A 17,590-nucleotide genomic window follows, 5' to 3' on the forward strand; every position below is an offset into this window, starting at 1 on the left:
CACCCCCTGTAACGATGCTGGTTCTGCTTAAAGCAGGGCAGTTACAGCCCAGGGCTGGGGTTTCTATGCACAGCAAGGCAAACCAAACCAGCCAGAGAGGACTTTGGTTTTACCCTAGTGGCTAACCACAAGTCACACAAGCAACTCCAGTTTCCCAGTATCCCCACCACTGCCACTCGGTATGGGGACAGATGGTTATGAAAACCAATACCCCAGTAAAAGAACAAAGGTTCTCTCGATCCCAAAGGACCAAGCCAGCCCCAGACCTAGGTCAATATACAAGTCAGCTCTTACCCACAAATCATGCTGTTACCAATCCTTTAGCATCTAAAATCTAAAGGTTTATTCATAAAAGGAAAAAGATACAGATGGGAGCTAGAATTGGTGAAATAGAATCAATGACATACAGTGATGGTCAAGTTCTTGGTTCAGGCTTGTAGCAGGGATGGAATAAATGGCAGGTTCAAATCAAGTCCTGGAGAACATCCCCAGCTGGGATGGGTCCTTCAGTCCTTGGTTCAAAGCTTCAGTTTGTAGCCAAGTCCCTCCAGAGGTCGGAAGCAGGATTGAAGACAAGATGGAGGAGCTGCAGCAACTTTGTATAGTCTCTTGCCGTGTGGTCTCTTTCTTTGTTCCAAAGACAAGCTGCCCATCCCATGGCCTGGAAACACCTCAGAGTTCTGTCCCTAGGCAGGTCCCTGCACACCTGGCTGAGTCCCCAGGCGTGTCTGTCTTCTCTCAGTGGGTCAGTTGTGTCGCTGATGGTCCTTAATGGGCCACCCAGCAGGCTGGGCAGAGCTGACCCCAACTTGTTTGGGGTGTCACCGAGAAGCAGAGCATAAGTTTGAACTGCAGACAGTACAGAGCCAATATTCATAACTTCAACTACAAAAATGATACCCGCATACAGCCAGCATCATCACAATCAGCCAACCATCACCTCGTCTGAGACACCTCATTTGACCCCCTTTATATAAGATTTGGTGCCACTACAGGACCTTGGTTGCAACCATGTTCTATATGGTCCCAATTCAAGTCAATAACATGACACCCCCAGCCCTCGTTCCAGGTGTGTTCTCTCCCCAGCTGCCTGCAACAGAACCACGTTCCCTCCTTCCCCCCGCCGCTTCACCCCTGCCCTGGCTTCCCCAGGGGAGAGCAGGAGAAAACACGTGACAGATGAGTAACATCACCCAGCACCCCATGGAGGGGCTGTCCCCACCCTGGCACAGCCTGCCAGCCCCCTGCTGTCCCCCTCCTTCCTCCAGGTCTGGGGCAGCAGGGCAGAGCGAGCTGAGCCCCCCCCCAGGGCATCTGGGTGCGTTGCTTCTGGCCCCTGGAGAGGGACTGGTCCTGTTACGTGTCTCTCGTGGAGGGCGGAGAGTATTGGTGCTTAACTGCTAGGAATAGTGACCCCCAAGGGAGAGCCCCCCTGCCTGCAGCATAGTGCCCCCCAGTGCCCCTTCCTGCCATGCTGGAGCCAGCACTGACTGGGAGAGCGCCCCCTAGTGAGCCCCCTCGCTGCTCCCTGCAGCATGGGGCTCCTGGCACCACCACACTGTGATCACTGACTCGGAGGGTGCCCCCTCCTGAATCCCCAGGTGTCCCATCCAATCACAGTCCCCACTGCCCCCTGCTTAGCATGGGGGGTCCCAGCATACAGGACTCCCATGGCCTGGCCCCCTCTCACCAGCCCAGGAGACCGCCCCCTGGTGGGGGTACCCAGCGGCCTGGCCTGGTTTGGGCTGGATTTGCTTGCAGTGGTGGCAGGGGGTGGGGAGAGGAGCTGCTGGTTGCCCCCTGAGGAATGTGGGGAATGCCTGGCCCCCCTTTGCCCTTTGCTCCCTTCACAGGGTCCAGTTAATAAGTGAACTCCGGGACTGAGCAGGGGCTGGGTCTGCAGGGCCCCACACAAGGAAATCGCCAGCCCCCGGCACTGCGCCCGGGGCTGGGCACAAGACAGGAGGCTGTTGCGAAGGAGGAGGGGGGACCGGTGAACCACCAGGGGCTGTATTAATCTCAGTGGAATAAATGGGCCCAAAGAGACACTGGTGTTACCGTGACCCAGTCACTGTCCAACGTTAACCAGCATTAGCCACATTGGGGTTTGGTAGCCAGGTCCTGAGCCGGGTTAGCACCCAGCAGACATAGCTGCCAATCTTGTGAGCCCTGCACTGAGGATATGGAAAAGGAGGAAAAGCCGTCAGAGCCTTTGGCATAGACGGGAGTGAAGGAGGCTCTCCTGATAACAGCAGCCCTGTCCCCTTTCCCTGGAGCTGGGGAGAGAAAACCCTTGTCTGACAGTCTGTTAGATGGGTGGAAAGATGGTGAGATCTGTCCAGGGGGGGCGGGGGAGAAGTTAGCTGAGATGGGGAGGGGGGCTGTTGGGGCTGTTAAAATCTCATCCCCTTTCCTCAAGGACAAGCCAAGATGAACAGGCGCACGAGGGGAGAGACAGCATCCATCTCAGGTGTGGATGTTCATTTGCAAAACCCCAGGCCTGGCGCTCGGCTCCTCGGCTGCCCTGCAACCTGGCAGATTCGTGGCAGCATCGGGCTGCTTAGGGCCTGGCTTTCTGTTGCCCCCTTGGTCCCGGGCTCTGGCAGCTGCGAGAGATGCCGTGTCGGCCGGCTGAGCCGGGCTCCTGTTCGACGGAAGGCGGAAGGAGAGAGAGAGACGAAGGAGAACCGTAAGGGAGGGGAGAGAAAGGGTCCCTGGCAGTTTGGGGGAGTGTTTGAGATTCAGCCAAGGCCAGTGGAAGTGGTGGTGTCCTCGTGGCCCTGTCTGCTCCGACACCTCTCGGGATCCAGGTAGCAGGACCCAGTGATGTCTCGGTGGCTCCCGGGGGGGCAGCCAGGCTGGGACCCTCCTTCGCCTTCTTCCAGTCGGGGCGTTCGCGTCTGGCCAGCTTTTCTCCCAACGTCTCTTCTTGTGAGGACCCCAGAAGGCTGCACTGGGCGGCCTCACCCGGCCCCCATGTTAGCTGGGCGGCTGCTGGGGGGCGCTGTGGGCGGGGAGGTGAAGGGCAGCACCAAGGCCTGGCGGCTGGGCTCTGCTCCTGCCTGGGGGCGCTTGGCTCCAGGCGGCTGGGAGGGTCCTCGGCCAAGGGAGGCAGAGAGCCGTGAGGAGCAGCCGTCTGCAGCGGTATCCGTCCCCCAGCCTGGCACAGGGATGGGTGATTCCTTCTGCTGGCTGCGCCCTGCAACTCCCCTGCGGACAGGCGCTGGGGGAGCGGGTGCGGATCAGACCAAGGGCTGGTGCTCATGTGCCCCAGGCGTGGCCCGAGCGCTGGTCCCATGGTACTGCCTAGAGGGCCTGGCCCAGGTCACAGCACTGAGTCTGGCCGTGGGGAGGGGGCAGTGAGCGGTTACTCGCAAAGCCGGGTTAATGGCTAACTGGCCGGGGGCTCGGGCAAAGGTCACCTCCACTCAGCCTGAACTCCCAGCCCTGCTCTGGCCCCTGCGGGGGCAAGTGGCCCTGCCCTGTGCCCTCCCCCCGGCTGCCATGCCCTGTGCCAGACGGACGCAGGGAGCGTAGGGAAGGGGCAGCATGAATGGGGGCTGCTGCGGGAGCCCTGCCTCCCGGAGCCCCGTGCGCACCTCCTACTCCCTGCTGAAGACGCCCCCCTGGGGCCTGAGCTGCTGCTTCGCCCTGCAGGTGAGAGATGCCGCAGGCACTGCCAGGGGATGGGCTCGCTGTCTGCAGTGGGGCGAGGGACAAGCCCTGACACCCCAGGGCCCTGGATGTGGCCATGCCTGGAGGGACAGTCCCTGCACCTCCGAGAGCAGGGGAGCACGGGCACCATGGCATGACACCCAGACCCTGGAGTACTGAAGGGAACTCCCCAGGAGGGGCAAGGAGCTGGGCTTAGCTGGGGGCAACAGTGGGGCCAGTTCTCTGCCCACGGAGGGGGGTGGGGCAGGCCTTAGAGAATGGGTCTGGCCCGGTGCTTCCTGCGGCTCAGCAGGGCAGGTGTCAGCGTGGTGCTGGGGTCCCCCTCGGGGCTTGGGGAAGGATGTGGTCAAGATACAGCAGCCCCCAGCTGCGGTGCCAAGAGTCCCAGGGACCGTCCAGTCCCATGGGGCACAGCCCCTCCCTGGCCACCAGCTGCACCCTCAAGGAATGAGACGGGGCAGGCTGCTCCCCCCAGCTCAGCCCTGGTACCCGCCTGGCGTGATCAGGCCCCCGGCTCTGTGGTACATGATCCCCCAGCGTTTCACTGAAGCCTCCTGCAGTCCGACCCCCTGCAGCCGGGCAGCTTGCCCTGTTCCATGAACCCCCGCCCCCCTGTGCCCTGGGGCTGGGCCCCTCAGCCCCCTTTTGTGCGGGAACCAAGGCACAGGGAGGGGCTGGCCAGATTTTCAGTCCCGTGGGGTCTGGCCCTGTGTGAGGGGCTGTGGGTCGCCCAGGAAGTCGCCGACCGAGCAGACCTGGGACCTGGCGCCCTGCCTTGCCGGCTGCTCTAGCTCCGAGCCTGGCTCTTGGGCAGATTCTGTTCCAGCCTCCGGTTCTACGAAATCTGAATGTTGAGTCTCTAACAGCTGATGGGAGTGTTAAAGGGGCTAGGGGTGCTGGGCAGCACAGGCCTGATGGAGCCAGTTGGGACTGAGGGGCACCAGCAAAGCTATGGGGGGAGGGAGCCCAGGGCTGGGCTACTGGGGGCTGCAGGTTGGGATTGAGGGGGGCAGAGCTGTGGGGCAGAGCTGTGGGGGCAGGGGGCGGAGCTGTGGAGGACAGAGCCGTGGGGTGGGGGGCAGAGCCACGGGGTGGGGGCAGAGCTGTGGGGGGCAGAGCTGTGGGGCAGAGCTGCGGGGTGGGGGCAGAGCTGTGGGGCAGAGGCCAGCCAGCGCCTGCTGTGACTCTCCCGGCCTCGCTCTCTCCAGCACCTGGCCGTCCAGGCCTCTCTCCTCTGCATCTTCCACCTGCTCCTGCTCCCAGCGCCCCCGATCCGGGACCAGAACCGGAGCTGGAGCGAGCTGCTGGCCCGGAGCCTCTTTGCCTGTGGGGTCTCCACGGCGCTGCAGACCAGCCTGGGCAGCAGGTGAGGGAAGGGCCCTGGGGACTCCCGCGGGTTCGGGGTGGGCAGGAGGGGCCCCAGGCACCCGGGGAGACGGGAGTCAGCATCTGGGCCAAGTGGGTTTCTCTCCCTGCTCCCCCTCCCCCGCCTCTGGATCCTGCCCCGGGGCTGGGTGGGGGGGAGCCCCAGCCCTGTCAGCAGCCCCCTCCCCGCTCCCCAGCCGATCTGTCTTTGCTGTTGCCTGGCAGGTTGCCCTTGGTCCAAGCGCCATCGTTCGAGTTCCTGATCCCCGCCATGGTGCTGAGCCGCCACGAGCCCCACACGGCCAGGAATGGTGAGAAGAGCCCCGGCATATCGTCCCGGCCCAACGGGGACCTGGGCATGCAGGAGCCGGGCCTGGCCCGCGGGGACGTGGGAGCCGGGCCTGGCCCAGGTGGGGACGTGGGAGCCGGGCCTTGCCCACGGGGGACATGGGAGCGCGCGGGAGCCAGGCCTTGCTCAAGTGGGACGTGGGAGCCGGGCCTGGCCCAGGGGGGACGTGGGAGCCAGACCTTGCTCAAGTGGGACGTGGGAGCCGGGCCTGGCCCAGGGGGGACGTGGGAGCCGGGCCTGGCCCAGGGGGGACGTGGGAGCCAGACCTTGCTCAAGTGGGACGTGGGAGCCGGGCCTGGCCCAGGCAGGGACGTGGGAGCCGGGCCTGGCCCAGGGGGGACGTGGGAGCGCGGGAGCCAGGCCTTGCCCAGTGGCCAGCACTCTGCGCCTCCCCGCCGGAGGGGATCGAATGAACTTGGCTCTCGTAGAGGCCGGGCTGTAAGGCGTACACATTTTGTCCTGTGTAACTTGCCAGGGCCCCTCACCCACAAATCCTGCCTCCAGCCCAGGGAGGCTGCCCTGATGGTCCGTCGCCCTCCCCGATAGGCTGCCTCTTACTCCCAGGCTGGTTTGTCTTGTTCCAGCTGCCGGCCTCAGGCTGCTGGGTCAAAGACCCTCTGGTCCTGAGAGACCAGGGCCTGCTGTGTTCAGGGAAGGAGAAGCAGGGACCAAGGGATAGGGAGGAGCTTGGGGGGCTGTTTTCCTAGTCTCGGCTCTTTCTTGTTCATTCCTCTGCTGGGGACCCATCCACTCGGTGTTACGACCCCCTGGGTGGCATCTCCTTGCACCCACTCCTCGGGATGGCAACTGAGAAGGGCATGTACCAGCTGCAGGGCAGGGCATGTACCAGCTGCAGGGCAGGGCACCTGGCTCGTGGCCCCACGTGGCCCTAGCTGGGATGCTGGAGCGCTTACTGATGTGCTACCATTACCCCAGCCTGGCAGCGCAAGGAGTCTGGCATCTCTCTGCTTCTGCCCCAGCATGGGGCTTTCATGGGTGACATTTCAGGACCCAAAGCAGCTTCAAACCCAGCCTTAAGAAGGTAAGAACGGCCACACTGGGTCAGGCCATTGGTCCGTCCAGTCCAGGGTCCTGTCTTCCCGCAGTGGCCAGTGCCAGGTGCTTCGGAGAGAGTGAACAGAACGGGGCAATTATCGAGTGATCCATCCCCTGTCGTCCAGTCCCAGCTCCTGGCAGTCAGAGGTTTAGGGACACCCAGAGCAGGGAGTTGCATCCCTGGCCAACCTGGCTAATAGCCATTGCTGGACCTATTCTCCAGGAACTTCTCTAGTTCTGCTTGGAACCCAGTTATAGTCTTGGCCTTCACAACATCCTCTGGCAAGGAGTTCCACAGGTTACTTGTGCATTGTGTGAAGAAGCACTTCCTCTTGTTTGCATTAAACCTGACGCTTGTTAATTTCATTGGGTGACCCCTGGTTCTTGTATTATGTGAAGGGGTAAATAACACTTCCCAGTTCACTCTCTCCACACCATTCCTGATTGTATAGATCTCTGTCATATCCCCCCTTAGTGATCTCTTTTGCAAGATGAACAGTCCTAATCTTTGTAACCTCTCCTTGTGTGGAAGCTGTTCCTTATCCGTGACCATGTCTTGGATGGTTTAGACCCAACAAATCCTGCATCTTGCAGGGGTTAGACAAGATGACCTGTGCGGTCCCCTCTAACCCTGTGGATCTATGATTCTATCATCTTTGTTGTCTTGCTCTTAACCGTTTCCAGTTCCACTATATCCTTTATTGAGATGGGGTGACCAGAGCTGCTCACAGTATTCAAGGTGTGGGTGTGCCATGGGTTTGTTTATATAGCAGGATTAGGATATTTTCGGTCTTATTTTCTATCCCTTTCCTAATGCTTCCTAACATACTGTTCGCTTTTTTGACCACTGCTGTGCATTGAGCTGAAGTTCTCAGAGAACTATCCATAGCTAAGGCTACGTTTTAGTCACAGGTATTTTTAGTAAAAGTCACGTACAGGTCACGGGCAGTAAACAAAAATTCATGGCCTGTGACCTGTCCATGACTTTTACTATATACCCCTGACTAAAACTTGGGGGGGGGCTTCCCGGGGGCACCACAGGTTCTGGAGATGGGGGTGGGCAGCGGCACATGGCCTGGGACTCCTGCTGGTGCCGGAGAGGGGTGTGTGGGGGGGTGTTTGGCAGGGCCGGCAGGCTCCCTACTGCAGCCAATGGGAGCTGTGGGGGCGGTGCCTGCAGGTGGACTGCCTGGCCATGCCTCCACCTAGGAGCCAAGGGAGAGGGATGTCCCTACTTCCAGGAAGCACCCTGAGGTAAGCGCCGCCCAGAGCTCGCCTTACCCCATCCCATGCCCCACCTCCCTACCCCCTCCCACATCCAAACTCTGCTGCTGCTGGGGTGTGGGGTGCAGTGGCCTGACACTGCCCCAGCAGTTGCCAGTGCGACTGGTGCAGGGACTGCCTGACCTGCCCCCAGGCCAGGCACATTGGCCCCTGCAGAAGTCACAGAGGTCACGGAATCTGTGACTTCCATGACCTCTGTGACAAACTTGCAGCCTTATCCATGGTGAAGCCAAGATCTGTCTTGAGTGGTAAGAACTAATTTAGAACCCATCATTATATACACTTCTACCCCGATATAACTCTGTCCTCAGGAGCCAAAAAATCTTACCGCATTATAGGTGAAACCGTGTTATATTGAACTTGCTTTGATCTGCCGGAGTGCGCAGCCCTGCCCCCCCGGAGCGCTGCTTTACTGCGTTATATCCGAATTCGTGTTATATCGGGTCGAGTTATATCGGGGTAGAGGTGTATTGTACTTGGGATTATGCTTTCCAATGTGCGTTACTTTGTACTTATTAATTGTGAATTTCATCAGCCATTTTGTTTCCCAGTCACTCAGTTGTGTGAGATCCCTTTGTAGATCTTCTCAGGCTGCTTTGAGCTTAACTATCTTGAGGAATTTTGTATCATCTGCAAACTTTGCCAGCAGTGATCACCATTTACCCTGTTTTCTGGACCTTTTATGAATATGTTGAATAGGACTAGTCCCAGTACAGATCCCTGGGGGACACCACTATTTACCTCTCCACTGTGAAAACTGACCATTTATTCCTACCCTTTGTTTCTTGTCTTTCAAATAGTTACTGATCTGTGAGAGGACCTTCCCTCTTACTTCGTTTTAGAGCCTTTGGTGCGGAACCTTGTCAAAGGCTTTCTGAAAATCAAGTACCCTACAGCCACTGGATCCCCCTTGTCCACCTGCTTGTTGACCCCCTCAAACAATTCTAACAGAGTGGCGAGGCTATGCTCCAGTCATCTGGTCCAGAGGCTTGTTTCAGTGATCGGTTACACACCGCGGTTAGTAGTTCTGCAGTTTGATATTTGAGGTTCTTCAGAACTCTTGTGTGAATCCCATCTGGGCCTGCTGACTTATTGCTGTTTATCAATTCATTCTAAAACCTCCTCTATTAACACATCACTGTGGGACAGTGCTTCAGATTTGTTTCCCAGAAAGGACAGCTCTGATCTGGGGATCTCCCCCATGTCCTCTGCAGTGAAGACTTCATTTAGCTTATCTGGTCTGTCTTGAGTGCTCGGTTAGCATCCTGATGGGCGAGTGGCCCCACGGCCTGTTTGGCCAGCTTCCTGCTCCTGTTGTACTTAACCGGCCAGAGTTTGTGCCCCATCCTGTCGTCCTCACCAGGATCTGACATCCGCATTTTAAAGGGTGCCCTTTTGCCTCTCCCAGCATCCATTACTCTCTGTTTAGCCCTGGCGGGGGGAGGGGGAGTAGGAGGAGTGGTTCTTTTGGTCTGCGTATGAGCTTTTTTGATTTGCGGTCTACATTTCGTCTGAGCCTCTATTGTGGTGTTTTTAAGTAGTCTCCTTGCTGCTTGCAGGCATTTCACCCGTGTGACAGCTCCTCTGAATTTCCATCCAAGAAGTGTCCTCATTTTTGGGTTGTTTCCCTTTTGAAAGTGAAATGTCCCCGTCCCCCTAAGTATGTTAAATTTAATTACATGATGGTCACTATTACTGAGCGATCCAGCTATAGTCACCTCTTGGATCAGATCCTATGTGCCACCTAGGACTAAATCAGGAAGTGCCGTTCCCCTTGTGGGTTCCAGGACCAGCTGCTCCAAGAAGCCGTCAGTAATGGTGTCTAGAAATGTTCTTTCTGCATCCTGCCTGGAGGTGACATGTGCCCAGGCAATGCGGGGATAGTTGAAATCTCCCATTATTAGTGTGTTTTCTATTTCTGTAGCCTCTTTAACCTCCCTTAGCATTTCTCAGTCGCTGTCACCATCCTGGTCGGGTGGTCGGTAGCATATCCCCACTGCCAGACTCCTATTATTCAAGCATGGGATTTCTACCCACCGAGATTCTATGGGACTGTTTGATTCATTTAAGATTTTCACCATATTCGACCTTGTGGTGGTTTATTTCACACACGGCGCTGCTCCCCACCAGCCTGCTCCGTCCTTCCTGTATAGTTTGTACCCTTTGATTATCATCCTTCCAGCACATTTCTCTGATGCCTCTTACATCACTATCCTCATGCAATGCCAGCCCCTCTGGTTCACCCAGCTTGGTATTTAGACTTCTGGAGAGACAAGGAGGGGGAGGTCAGATCTCTGATTGGCCCAACTTCTGTTGGTGGGAGAGAGACGTGTTTGAGCTACACAGAGTTCTCCTTCCTTGCCTTTGTGTGTTATACTGAGCTAGGATTCTGCTACCTTTGACTGGTCCTCACCAGCTCCCACCTGGACTTCCCCAGCCTCTAGCCTGTTCTCCTTGTTAGGTTACAGAGTTCCGGCATTAATCAATTCATCCCTAAGAGATGCCTCTGCCTGAACCTTGCGGTCTCCCACCTGTTGGCTTTCCCCAGCCCTAAGTGGAAAACCTCCTCTGTGACCTTTTTAACTGGTTCCGTTTGGTTTTGGTGGAGCTCGTCCTTCCTGTATAGACTCCTTCTTCCCCAAAAGGTGCCCCAGTTCCCAATGCACCTCACCCCTCCTCCCTACACCATCGCCTCAGCCACCCACTGAGACCTGGCAGCTCTGCCTGGCCCTGCGTGTGGAACTGGGAGCATTTCAGAGAATGCTGCCGTGGAGACCTGGACTTCAATCTCTTTCCTGCCGGCCTAAATTTGGCCTCCAGGACCTCTCTCCTACCCTTCCCTGTGTCACTGGTACCTCCATGTGCCGCGCCCACTGGCTCCTCCCCAGCACTGCACATAAACCTGTTGGAGTCCCGTGCGATCTGTTGCCTTGGCACCCAGCAGGCAATTCGCTGGGCGGGTCTCCCGCTCATCGCAACCCCACTACTGATATGTCTAATAATTGAATCCCCCATTCCTGTTACCTGGCTCCCGCTCCAGGTACCGCTCAGCCCCACTGGCTGCCCGGTCATGTCTGTCTGTCCTTCCCTTCCAGGTACAGAAGAGCATGCTGAGTGTGCTGGGCAGGACTGTGCAGGCCCCGGGAGCTGGAATCAGCCACTCAGAGAGGTTGGTGCCTCTGCTATCCCAGCCCTGGGGGTGTGCAGGAGTGGGGATGGGATGGGTGTGGGGCGTGGAGGGGTGGGATGCAGGGTGCATGAGGGTGGGGCGGTTGGGATGCATGGGGGGTGGGGTGGTGGTGTGTGTGTGTAGGGGTGGGATGTGGGGAGTGCATGGGGGGTCGGGAGTTTGCAGACGTCAGGCCGCAGGAGCAATAGGGAGCGGATGAACCCAATGACTGGCTGAGTCGCTCTGGGAGGGGCTGGGGGTCTAGCCTGGGGCAGGCCATGGGGCCGCCATCACCGTCTTCTCATCTTTTGTTCTCCGCAGGTCTCTGGAGCCGTGGTGGTCTCGGGGCTGGTGCAGCTGGCGCTGGGGGTGTCTGGCATGGGGGGATGGATAGCCCAGCGCTGCGGGCCCATGGTCCTGGCCCCCAGCCTCTCCATCATTGGGCTGTCCGCCTACAAAGAGGCAGCCCACTTCTGCTCGGACAGCTGGGGGGTGGCCCTGCTGTACGTGAATTTGGGGGGGCCTGCGGAGCCACCTGGTCACACCCATACAGGGGTTCTGGTCCAGTCTGTCCCAGTGGGGGGGTGCTGTGGGGAGTTGTGTCAGGGGAACTCCCCGCTACTGCATTCCCAGCAGAAGGCAGTAATGTGAGCACGCTGATACCCAGGCTCTCCCAGCAGGGGGCGCTACGGGAGCTGCCCGGGGTTCAGCCTGCCGGCAGGGGTGACACATTTGAGCTGGGGCCCGGACGCCCTGGGGGCTCTCTCCCCTGCACTAGCCGTGCTGTGACCCGTGCTCCGTGTCTCCTAGGCTCGTGCTCCTTGCCGTCCTGTTCTCCCAGCACTTGGGGTCCTGCCGCCTGCCCCTTTGCACGTGGACCCGGGCCAAGGGCATCTCCGTGGAGACAAGCATCCCAGCCTTGCGCATGTTTTCGGTACGAGGTCCCATGCTGTGCACAGCACTTTTGTTCCCTGCTGGCCCTGGGCAGCCTGCCTGGGCCCCAGCCCTCTCAGCAGCTTGAGCATTTCACCCTCTTCTTTATGACTGACCTAGACCTAGGGGATTTGGGTTAGTCAGCACCAAAGGGGACTGAGAGGGGCAGACGCAGGGGAGCAATGGGCAGCGCTAGGGGAATTCATGTTGAGAAAGGCCAAGTAATGCACATGGAGGGGGGATGTAAACGTCTCGTGCGCCATCTGGGCTCTCCCAGGGCTGTATCTGCTCAGAGAGGGAGCTGGGCCCAGTTTGGACAGCACGAGCAGACCTATGGTCAGTGCAAAGAAAGGATAGAGCAAAACTGGAAGGGCTCAGGGGACAGGAACGAGAGCCATCAAGGACCTGGGAGAAGATCTTCTGTGCAGAGAGTGCAAAGACTGGGGCGGTTAATGGAGAGTGGGGACATGATCAGTGTCTATAAAATACTGCCTGGTTGAGCGAAGGGAGGTGAGGAGTGTCTCTTCTCCTGTTTCACAGAGCAAGAACAAGGGGCCGCTGAACGAGAATGACAGGTGGGAGATCCAAAAGGAAAAGCTTTTTCACACAATGTGTAATTAGCCTGTGGAACTCACTGCCACATGAAGTGTGGAGGGTGTGGAGGGGATAGAGGGGGAAGAGCAACAAAAATGATGAAAGGTCTAGAAAACATGACCTATGAGGGAAGATTGAAAGAGCTGGGTTTGTTTAGCGTGGAGAAGAGAAGACTGAGAGGGGATGTGATACCAGTTTTCAAGTACATAAAAGGTTGTTAGAAGGAGGAGGGAGAAAACTTGTTCTCGTTAACCTCTGAGGACAGGACAAGCAGCAACGGGTTTAAATTGCAGCCAGGGAGGTTTCGGTTGGACATTAGGAAAAACGTCCTGTCAGGGTGGTTAAGCACTGGAATAAATTGCCCAGGGAGGTGGTGGGATCTCCGTCACTGGAGACTGTTAAGAGCAGGTTAGACACACCCCTGTCAGCGACAGACTAGGTAACGCCTAGTCCTGCCAGGAGTGCAGGGGACTGGACTAGACGACCTTGTGAGGTCCCTTCCAGTCCTGTGGTTCTGTTATTCTATGATTATCCCCAACTGCTGCTGCGGGCTTCTTCCACCTTCCTCTGCAGCATCTGATGCTGGGCGCTGCCCCAGGCAGGAGGCTAAGGGAGATGGGGGCTGACCCAGTCTGCCGGTGCTGGTGTCCCATTCCTCTCCACTGACTTGGTGCTGATGGGTCTGGCCCCTTGCCCCACCGGCAGATCAAAGCACCTGGTGGCAACGGTACGTTGGGGGCGGGCTCCCTGCTCCAGGGAGTGGCACTGGCCTGGCTGGGGCAGCCGTGCTGGCTGTGCCGGGTTTCTAGCCTGTGGCTGTCGTCGGCTGCCACTCCGGAGGGGCCGGGGTGCGGGCCCTCAGGGTGGGGCTGAGCGAGGGCTTTCCTGGCCCTGTCTCAGGCTCCCGTTGCTGCCCCTGCAGGTGCTGCTTCCGCTTTGCTGTGCCTGGATTGTCTGGGGAATCCTGAGCCACCTCCGCCTCCGCTGGGACCTGCTGGGCCCCGCCACGTGGCAGCTGCCCGCAGCCAACGGCTCCCTCCGCTCCCCTTGGCTCCAAGTCCCCTACCCAGGTAGGACGAGGGACAGGGCCGGACCTGCCCATCCACCCTCTGGCTGCAGCCCCCGTTCGCCACTGACCGTCTCTACCTCCCTCCCCTCTAGGTGAGCAGGAATGGCCGTCCCTCAGCGCCCGGGCTCTGGGCGTGGGCGTCGCCATGGGCATCACCTCCAGCATGAACTCCGTGGGCTGCTACCTGCTGTGCCCACGAGCGCTGCGGACCCCCGCCCTTCCTCGGCACGCCTGCAACCGCGGGCTCTGCACGGAAGGGCTGGGCAGCCTCCTTTCCGGGGCGCTGGGGGGCGTGAGTGGCACGGCTTCCAGCGTCCCCAATGCCTGCACCAACAGCCTCACCCAGGTACGGCGGGGTCTCGGGGGCGTGCCAGGCAGACCCAGAGCTGCCACTGGGCTATGGAGCACCGGTCTGGCCAGCTCGCGGGGCAGCGGGTAAAGGGGTTGGAGAGGGCACAACGGAGGCTGCCCAGATATGGGCTGTGTCACCTCCTCCATGCAGACGGGTCCTGTCCATGCCCAGGCTGGCCTCCACAGGGGCTTCCCGTGGCTCATCTCTCGCCAGCGAAGGCCTGGCCGATCAGACGGCTCAGCGGGCGCGGATGCCCCCTGCGGCGCTACCGGCAGCTTGTTAGAAATGGTTCTTGTAAAGGGGCAGAGGGCAAGGCTCTCTCTGCGCGGGGGTACAGCAGGTCGGGTGGAAGGGCTGTGCCTGCGAGCGGTACCCCTGGCGCCCACAGGATGGCACTGGGGTACAAAGGAAGACCCTCCAAAGGGCAGCTGTTGGCACTGCAAGGCGACTCTCCTGCAGCCTGTGCCATGTGAGCAGGGTTGGTCTGGGAAGGCAGGGCGGGGTGCTGGGAAGTCAGGAGGCGTCAGAGCATTGGCGGAGGGATCACATCACGACCCAGATGCCCAGGCTCTGCCCACCTGTGCTGGCAGCGTGTCGGGAACCCGGGGCACAGCACGGAGCAGATCCCGACTGCCCTGCTTTTCACAGAGGTGCAGCCCAGGGAGAAGATGGCCCTTGGATGCATTGCACACTGGCCATGCGTAGAACACAGGGTGCTGGAGGCCACGTTGTGGGACTGTCCGGGCTGACTGGGCCCCTGGTCTGCCCTGAAATGGGGGGTTGTCCAATGCATGGAGCGCTGAGGCAGACAGATGCCCCTTACCCCAAATGCCAGGCCCCGCCAGCTGTGAGGGAGCTGGGGTGCATGGCAGGCCAGCATGGGCAGAGGCAGTGGGGGGGCTGCGGGCTCGGGCAGTGTGCTACTGGGGCTCCCCTAGCCTGCCAAACCCCCCCATTCTCGTCTCTTTGTGCCCAGGCCAGCTCGCGCCACTCCGTGCAAGTGAGTGCGTTGGCATGTGTGTTCCTGGGCCTGTCCCCCCGGCTGGCAGAGCTCCTCACCACCATCCCACTGGCGATTCACGGTAAATAACCCTCCTGAGCTGGGGCTCCAGGGAGACCCCCTCCCTCGTGGAGGGCAGAGGGCTGGGGTCTGCACTCAGGGGGCCCACTGCACCGTGTTCTGCGTTGCCTGAAGTTTGGGCGGGGGGGGGGGGGGGCAAGGCCAGCTGCTCCAGCAGAGCCAGCAGGGGGCGCTCACACACTTTCTGTGTAGGCCCTACATAAACTGTAGCGTTACCCACGATTCCTCAGGGGTAGTACAGCAGGCTCCTTCCTGTAAGTCAAACTGCCAGCTGGCCCTGCTGACATCTACGGCAAAACTCCCACTGGAGTCGGGATCGCAGCCGAGTGTCAAACCCATCCCCCTGGGACCTGGGTCCTGCATCCCGCTGGGCCTGGGTCGTCCTGCTGGCGGCGCCGACCCTGAGTGTCCGGGACGGTTGGGGCCAAGTGGCTCATGAGGCCACGTTCAAACGCAGCTGCCAAAGCCTGGTGGGGAGCACGGTGCCCCCCTCCTGCAAACCAGGGGGTGACTGGCAGGCAGCAGCCACCAGAGCCCCGTGACGTAGCTGAGCTGGCGGACGAGTGGCAGCACAGGGCCCTGCCCAGGGGTAGGTGGCTGTTTGGAGTGCAGCCCCTGAACCTGGGCCTGACAGGCTGGGGCAAGGGGACCCAGCAGCAGAGCGGGTGTGCTCTGGAGGGAGCCATGTGCAGGCCTGACAGCTGGGAGGACAGATCAGCTTGTGAGTCGGGGTGGGAGAAGGGGAGAAATGAGGCCAGCCACCCAGAAGCAAAGCAATAGCAGGCCTGTGTTGCTCACCTGGGATTCGCACACCTGTCCCACCCCACCCCCCCATCAGGATTTGGACACCCACCTTGCCCTGTCTGCAATAGGCACACATGCCTGCCTGCCTGGTCTGACCCCTCTGCTTGCTGCTGCAGGCGGGGTGCTCTGCGTGACATACACCGTTGCCGTTGGCACTGGGGTTTCGTATTTCCAGTACGCGAACATCGACTCGGGGAGGAACATCTTTATCGTCGGCTTCACCATGTTCATGGCGCTGCTGGTGCCGCGGTGGCTCAGTGCGACCCCCAGATACGTGGCCACAGGTGCCGTATGAGTTGCCTGCTCACGGGGCTGGGGGTTGATGACCCTGGGAATCACATTCCTTCTCGTGTTCCCCCCGGAACGCGGGACTCTGGGTCACCACACGCTGTGAGTCCAGTCCCGGCAGCTGGCTGCTCCCCCTCCGTGCCATTCGGCTCCAGCTGCTGATCCCTGGCAGGGCTCTGTACCCTGCAGCGGGGCTCCAGACCCTCCTTGCTCTTCGGCACCTGCTTATGGCTGAGCCTCCCCTCGTAGCCCTTGGCTGGAACGTTTCCGTCTGACGGACGCCTGGGTGCAGGCCTGTGCTGCTCGTGGTCGGGGTAACTCTGCTGTTGTTCCCCCTAGGCTGGGTCTGCCTGGACCTTTTCCTCCTCTCTGTGCTGACAGTTCCAGTCTTTTTAACTGGCCTCTTGTCCTTCTTCTTGGAGAACACGGTCTCAGGTGAGAGGACGCCCCCCCACCCATTGCCAGGTGCCCTCATTTAAATCTCTCTCTGCTGCAGGGGCAGCAAGTCTGGCTCCCGGCGAGTTGCTGCGGCTGGTTTCTGGTGCTAGTTACTGAGGGACGTGGAATCCAGCCCTGTGCATCCGGCCAGCGGGCGCACACGGGAGGGATGCCCCTGTGGGACTGCTGTGAGGGAGAGTCATGGGGACTGTCACCGGGACAACAGCCCCGTGAGACTGATGGCTCCAGACCCCACAGTCCCCGCCTGGGATAGTGATTTCTGCAATCCCGACTGTGCTGGTGGCCAGTGACCGGGATGCCTGGGATCCTGGTGATATTTATTGTCACCGCGATGGTAGCGGTAAAGGCAGTGCCTGGCACCTTCTGCAGCACCTTCCACTGCCCTGGGGACTGGAGCGTAGCTTAGTGGCTAGGGAGGGCATAGCCGCGATGAGTACTTTTACCAGTGCCAACCTCCAGCTGCCAGCTGGATCTCAGAGAGTTCTCCTCCAGCTGCCTGTGGGCAGGTTCTCTGACCAGGTTCCTCCTCCTTGGTTCCAGGCACTCTGGAAGAGCGAGGGCTGCTCACTGAGCTGGCAGTGTGGAACCCAGGCCTGGGTGAGAATGCTCCTCAGAGGTGCGGGAGCGAAGCCAGTCAGGTGTACGGGCTCCCCCCGGCCCTGAGAAGGCTGTTCCCTCCCTCCAGGTGTAAAGCCTTTCCATTCTGCTTCCTCTGCCCGGGGAGGGAGGAGAGCCACGCTTTGGAAGAGGGGTCAGCTCCCCCGGGGGAAGCCACAGGCCTGCTGCTGAAACCCAGCACTGTGGAGGTGGAGCTGGACAAGAAATGGAGAGAGACCGAGAGCCGCAAATGGGACAATGCTGTTTGATGCTGGGAGCCCTGCTCAGAGGGAGCAGGGCTGGGAAGCCTTCCCAAGGAACCTGCTCTGCATCCCTCCGAGGCAGGCACCGGAAGTGACGTGGGTTTCACCCGGTTATTTTGCTCCCTGCATTTCAAGCTTGTACCGACTGGAGGGTGCACTTTCGTCCCGTGTGCCCAGCTCGGACCTTGTCCCTCCCCAGCTGAGCTGTATAAAACAATGCGACCACCTCTGGACTTTTGGTTTCCTTTCCAG

The 17,590-nt window shown here is 59.7% G+C and overlaps 1 protein-coding gene across 1 annotated transcript; it reads left to right on the forward strand.

The window, feature by feature from the left end:
* The first annotated feature begins 3,009 nt into the window (after nt 1–3,009).
* Nucleotides 3,010–17,565, forward strand: SLC23A3 (solute carrier family 23 member 3). The gene is made up of 12 exons (XM_073304855.2): nt 3,010–3,657; nt 4,884–5,041; nt 5,266–5,351; nt 10,825–10,898; nt 11,220–11,401; nt 11,709–11,832; nt 13,348–13,495; nt 13,587–13,840; nt 14,823–14,928; nt 15,848–16,015; nt 16,359–16,454; nt 17,019–17,565. The coding sequence occupies exons 1-12, from the start codon at nt 3,550–3,552 to the stop codon at nt 17,342–17,344; spliced, it is 1,830 nt and encodes a 609-aa protein (XP_073160956.1). The 5' UTR covers nt 3,010–3,549; the 3' UTR covers nt 17,345–17,565.
* The last annotated feature ends 25 nt before the right edge of the window (nt 17,566–17,590 follow it).

The sequence above is a fragment of the Lepidochelys kempii genome, chromosome 11, assembly GCF_965140285.1.
Source record: "Lepidochelys kempii isolate rLepKem1 chromosome 11, rLepKem1.hap1, whole genome shotgun sequence".
NCBI classification, from domain to species: Eukaryota; Metazoa; Chordata; order Testudines; family Cheloniidae; genus Lepidochelys; species Lepidochelys kempii.

Bases quoted from the DNA above. Each gene is read 5' to 3' on its own strand.
- SLC23A3 (XM_073304855.2), top strand. From the start codon at position 3,550: ATGAATGGGGGCTGCTGCGGGAGCCCTGCCTCCCGGAGCCCCGTGCGC. The intron at 11,402-11,708 runs GTACGTGAATTT...CGTGTCTCCTAG, and splicing joins AGCTGGGGGGTGGCCCTGCT to GCTCGTGCTCCTTGCCGTCC. The intron at 16,455-17,018 runs GTGAGAGGACGC...CCTTGGTTCCAG, and splicing joins CTTGGAGAACACGGTCTCAG to GCACTCTGGAAGAGCGAGGG.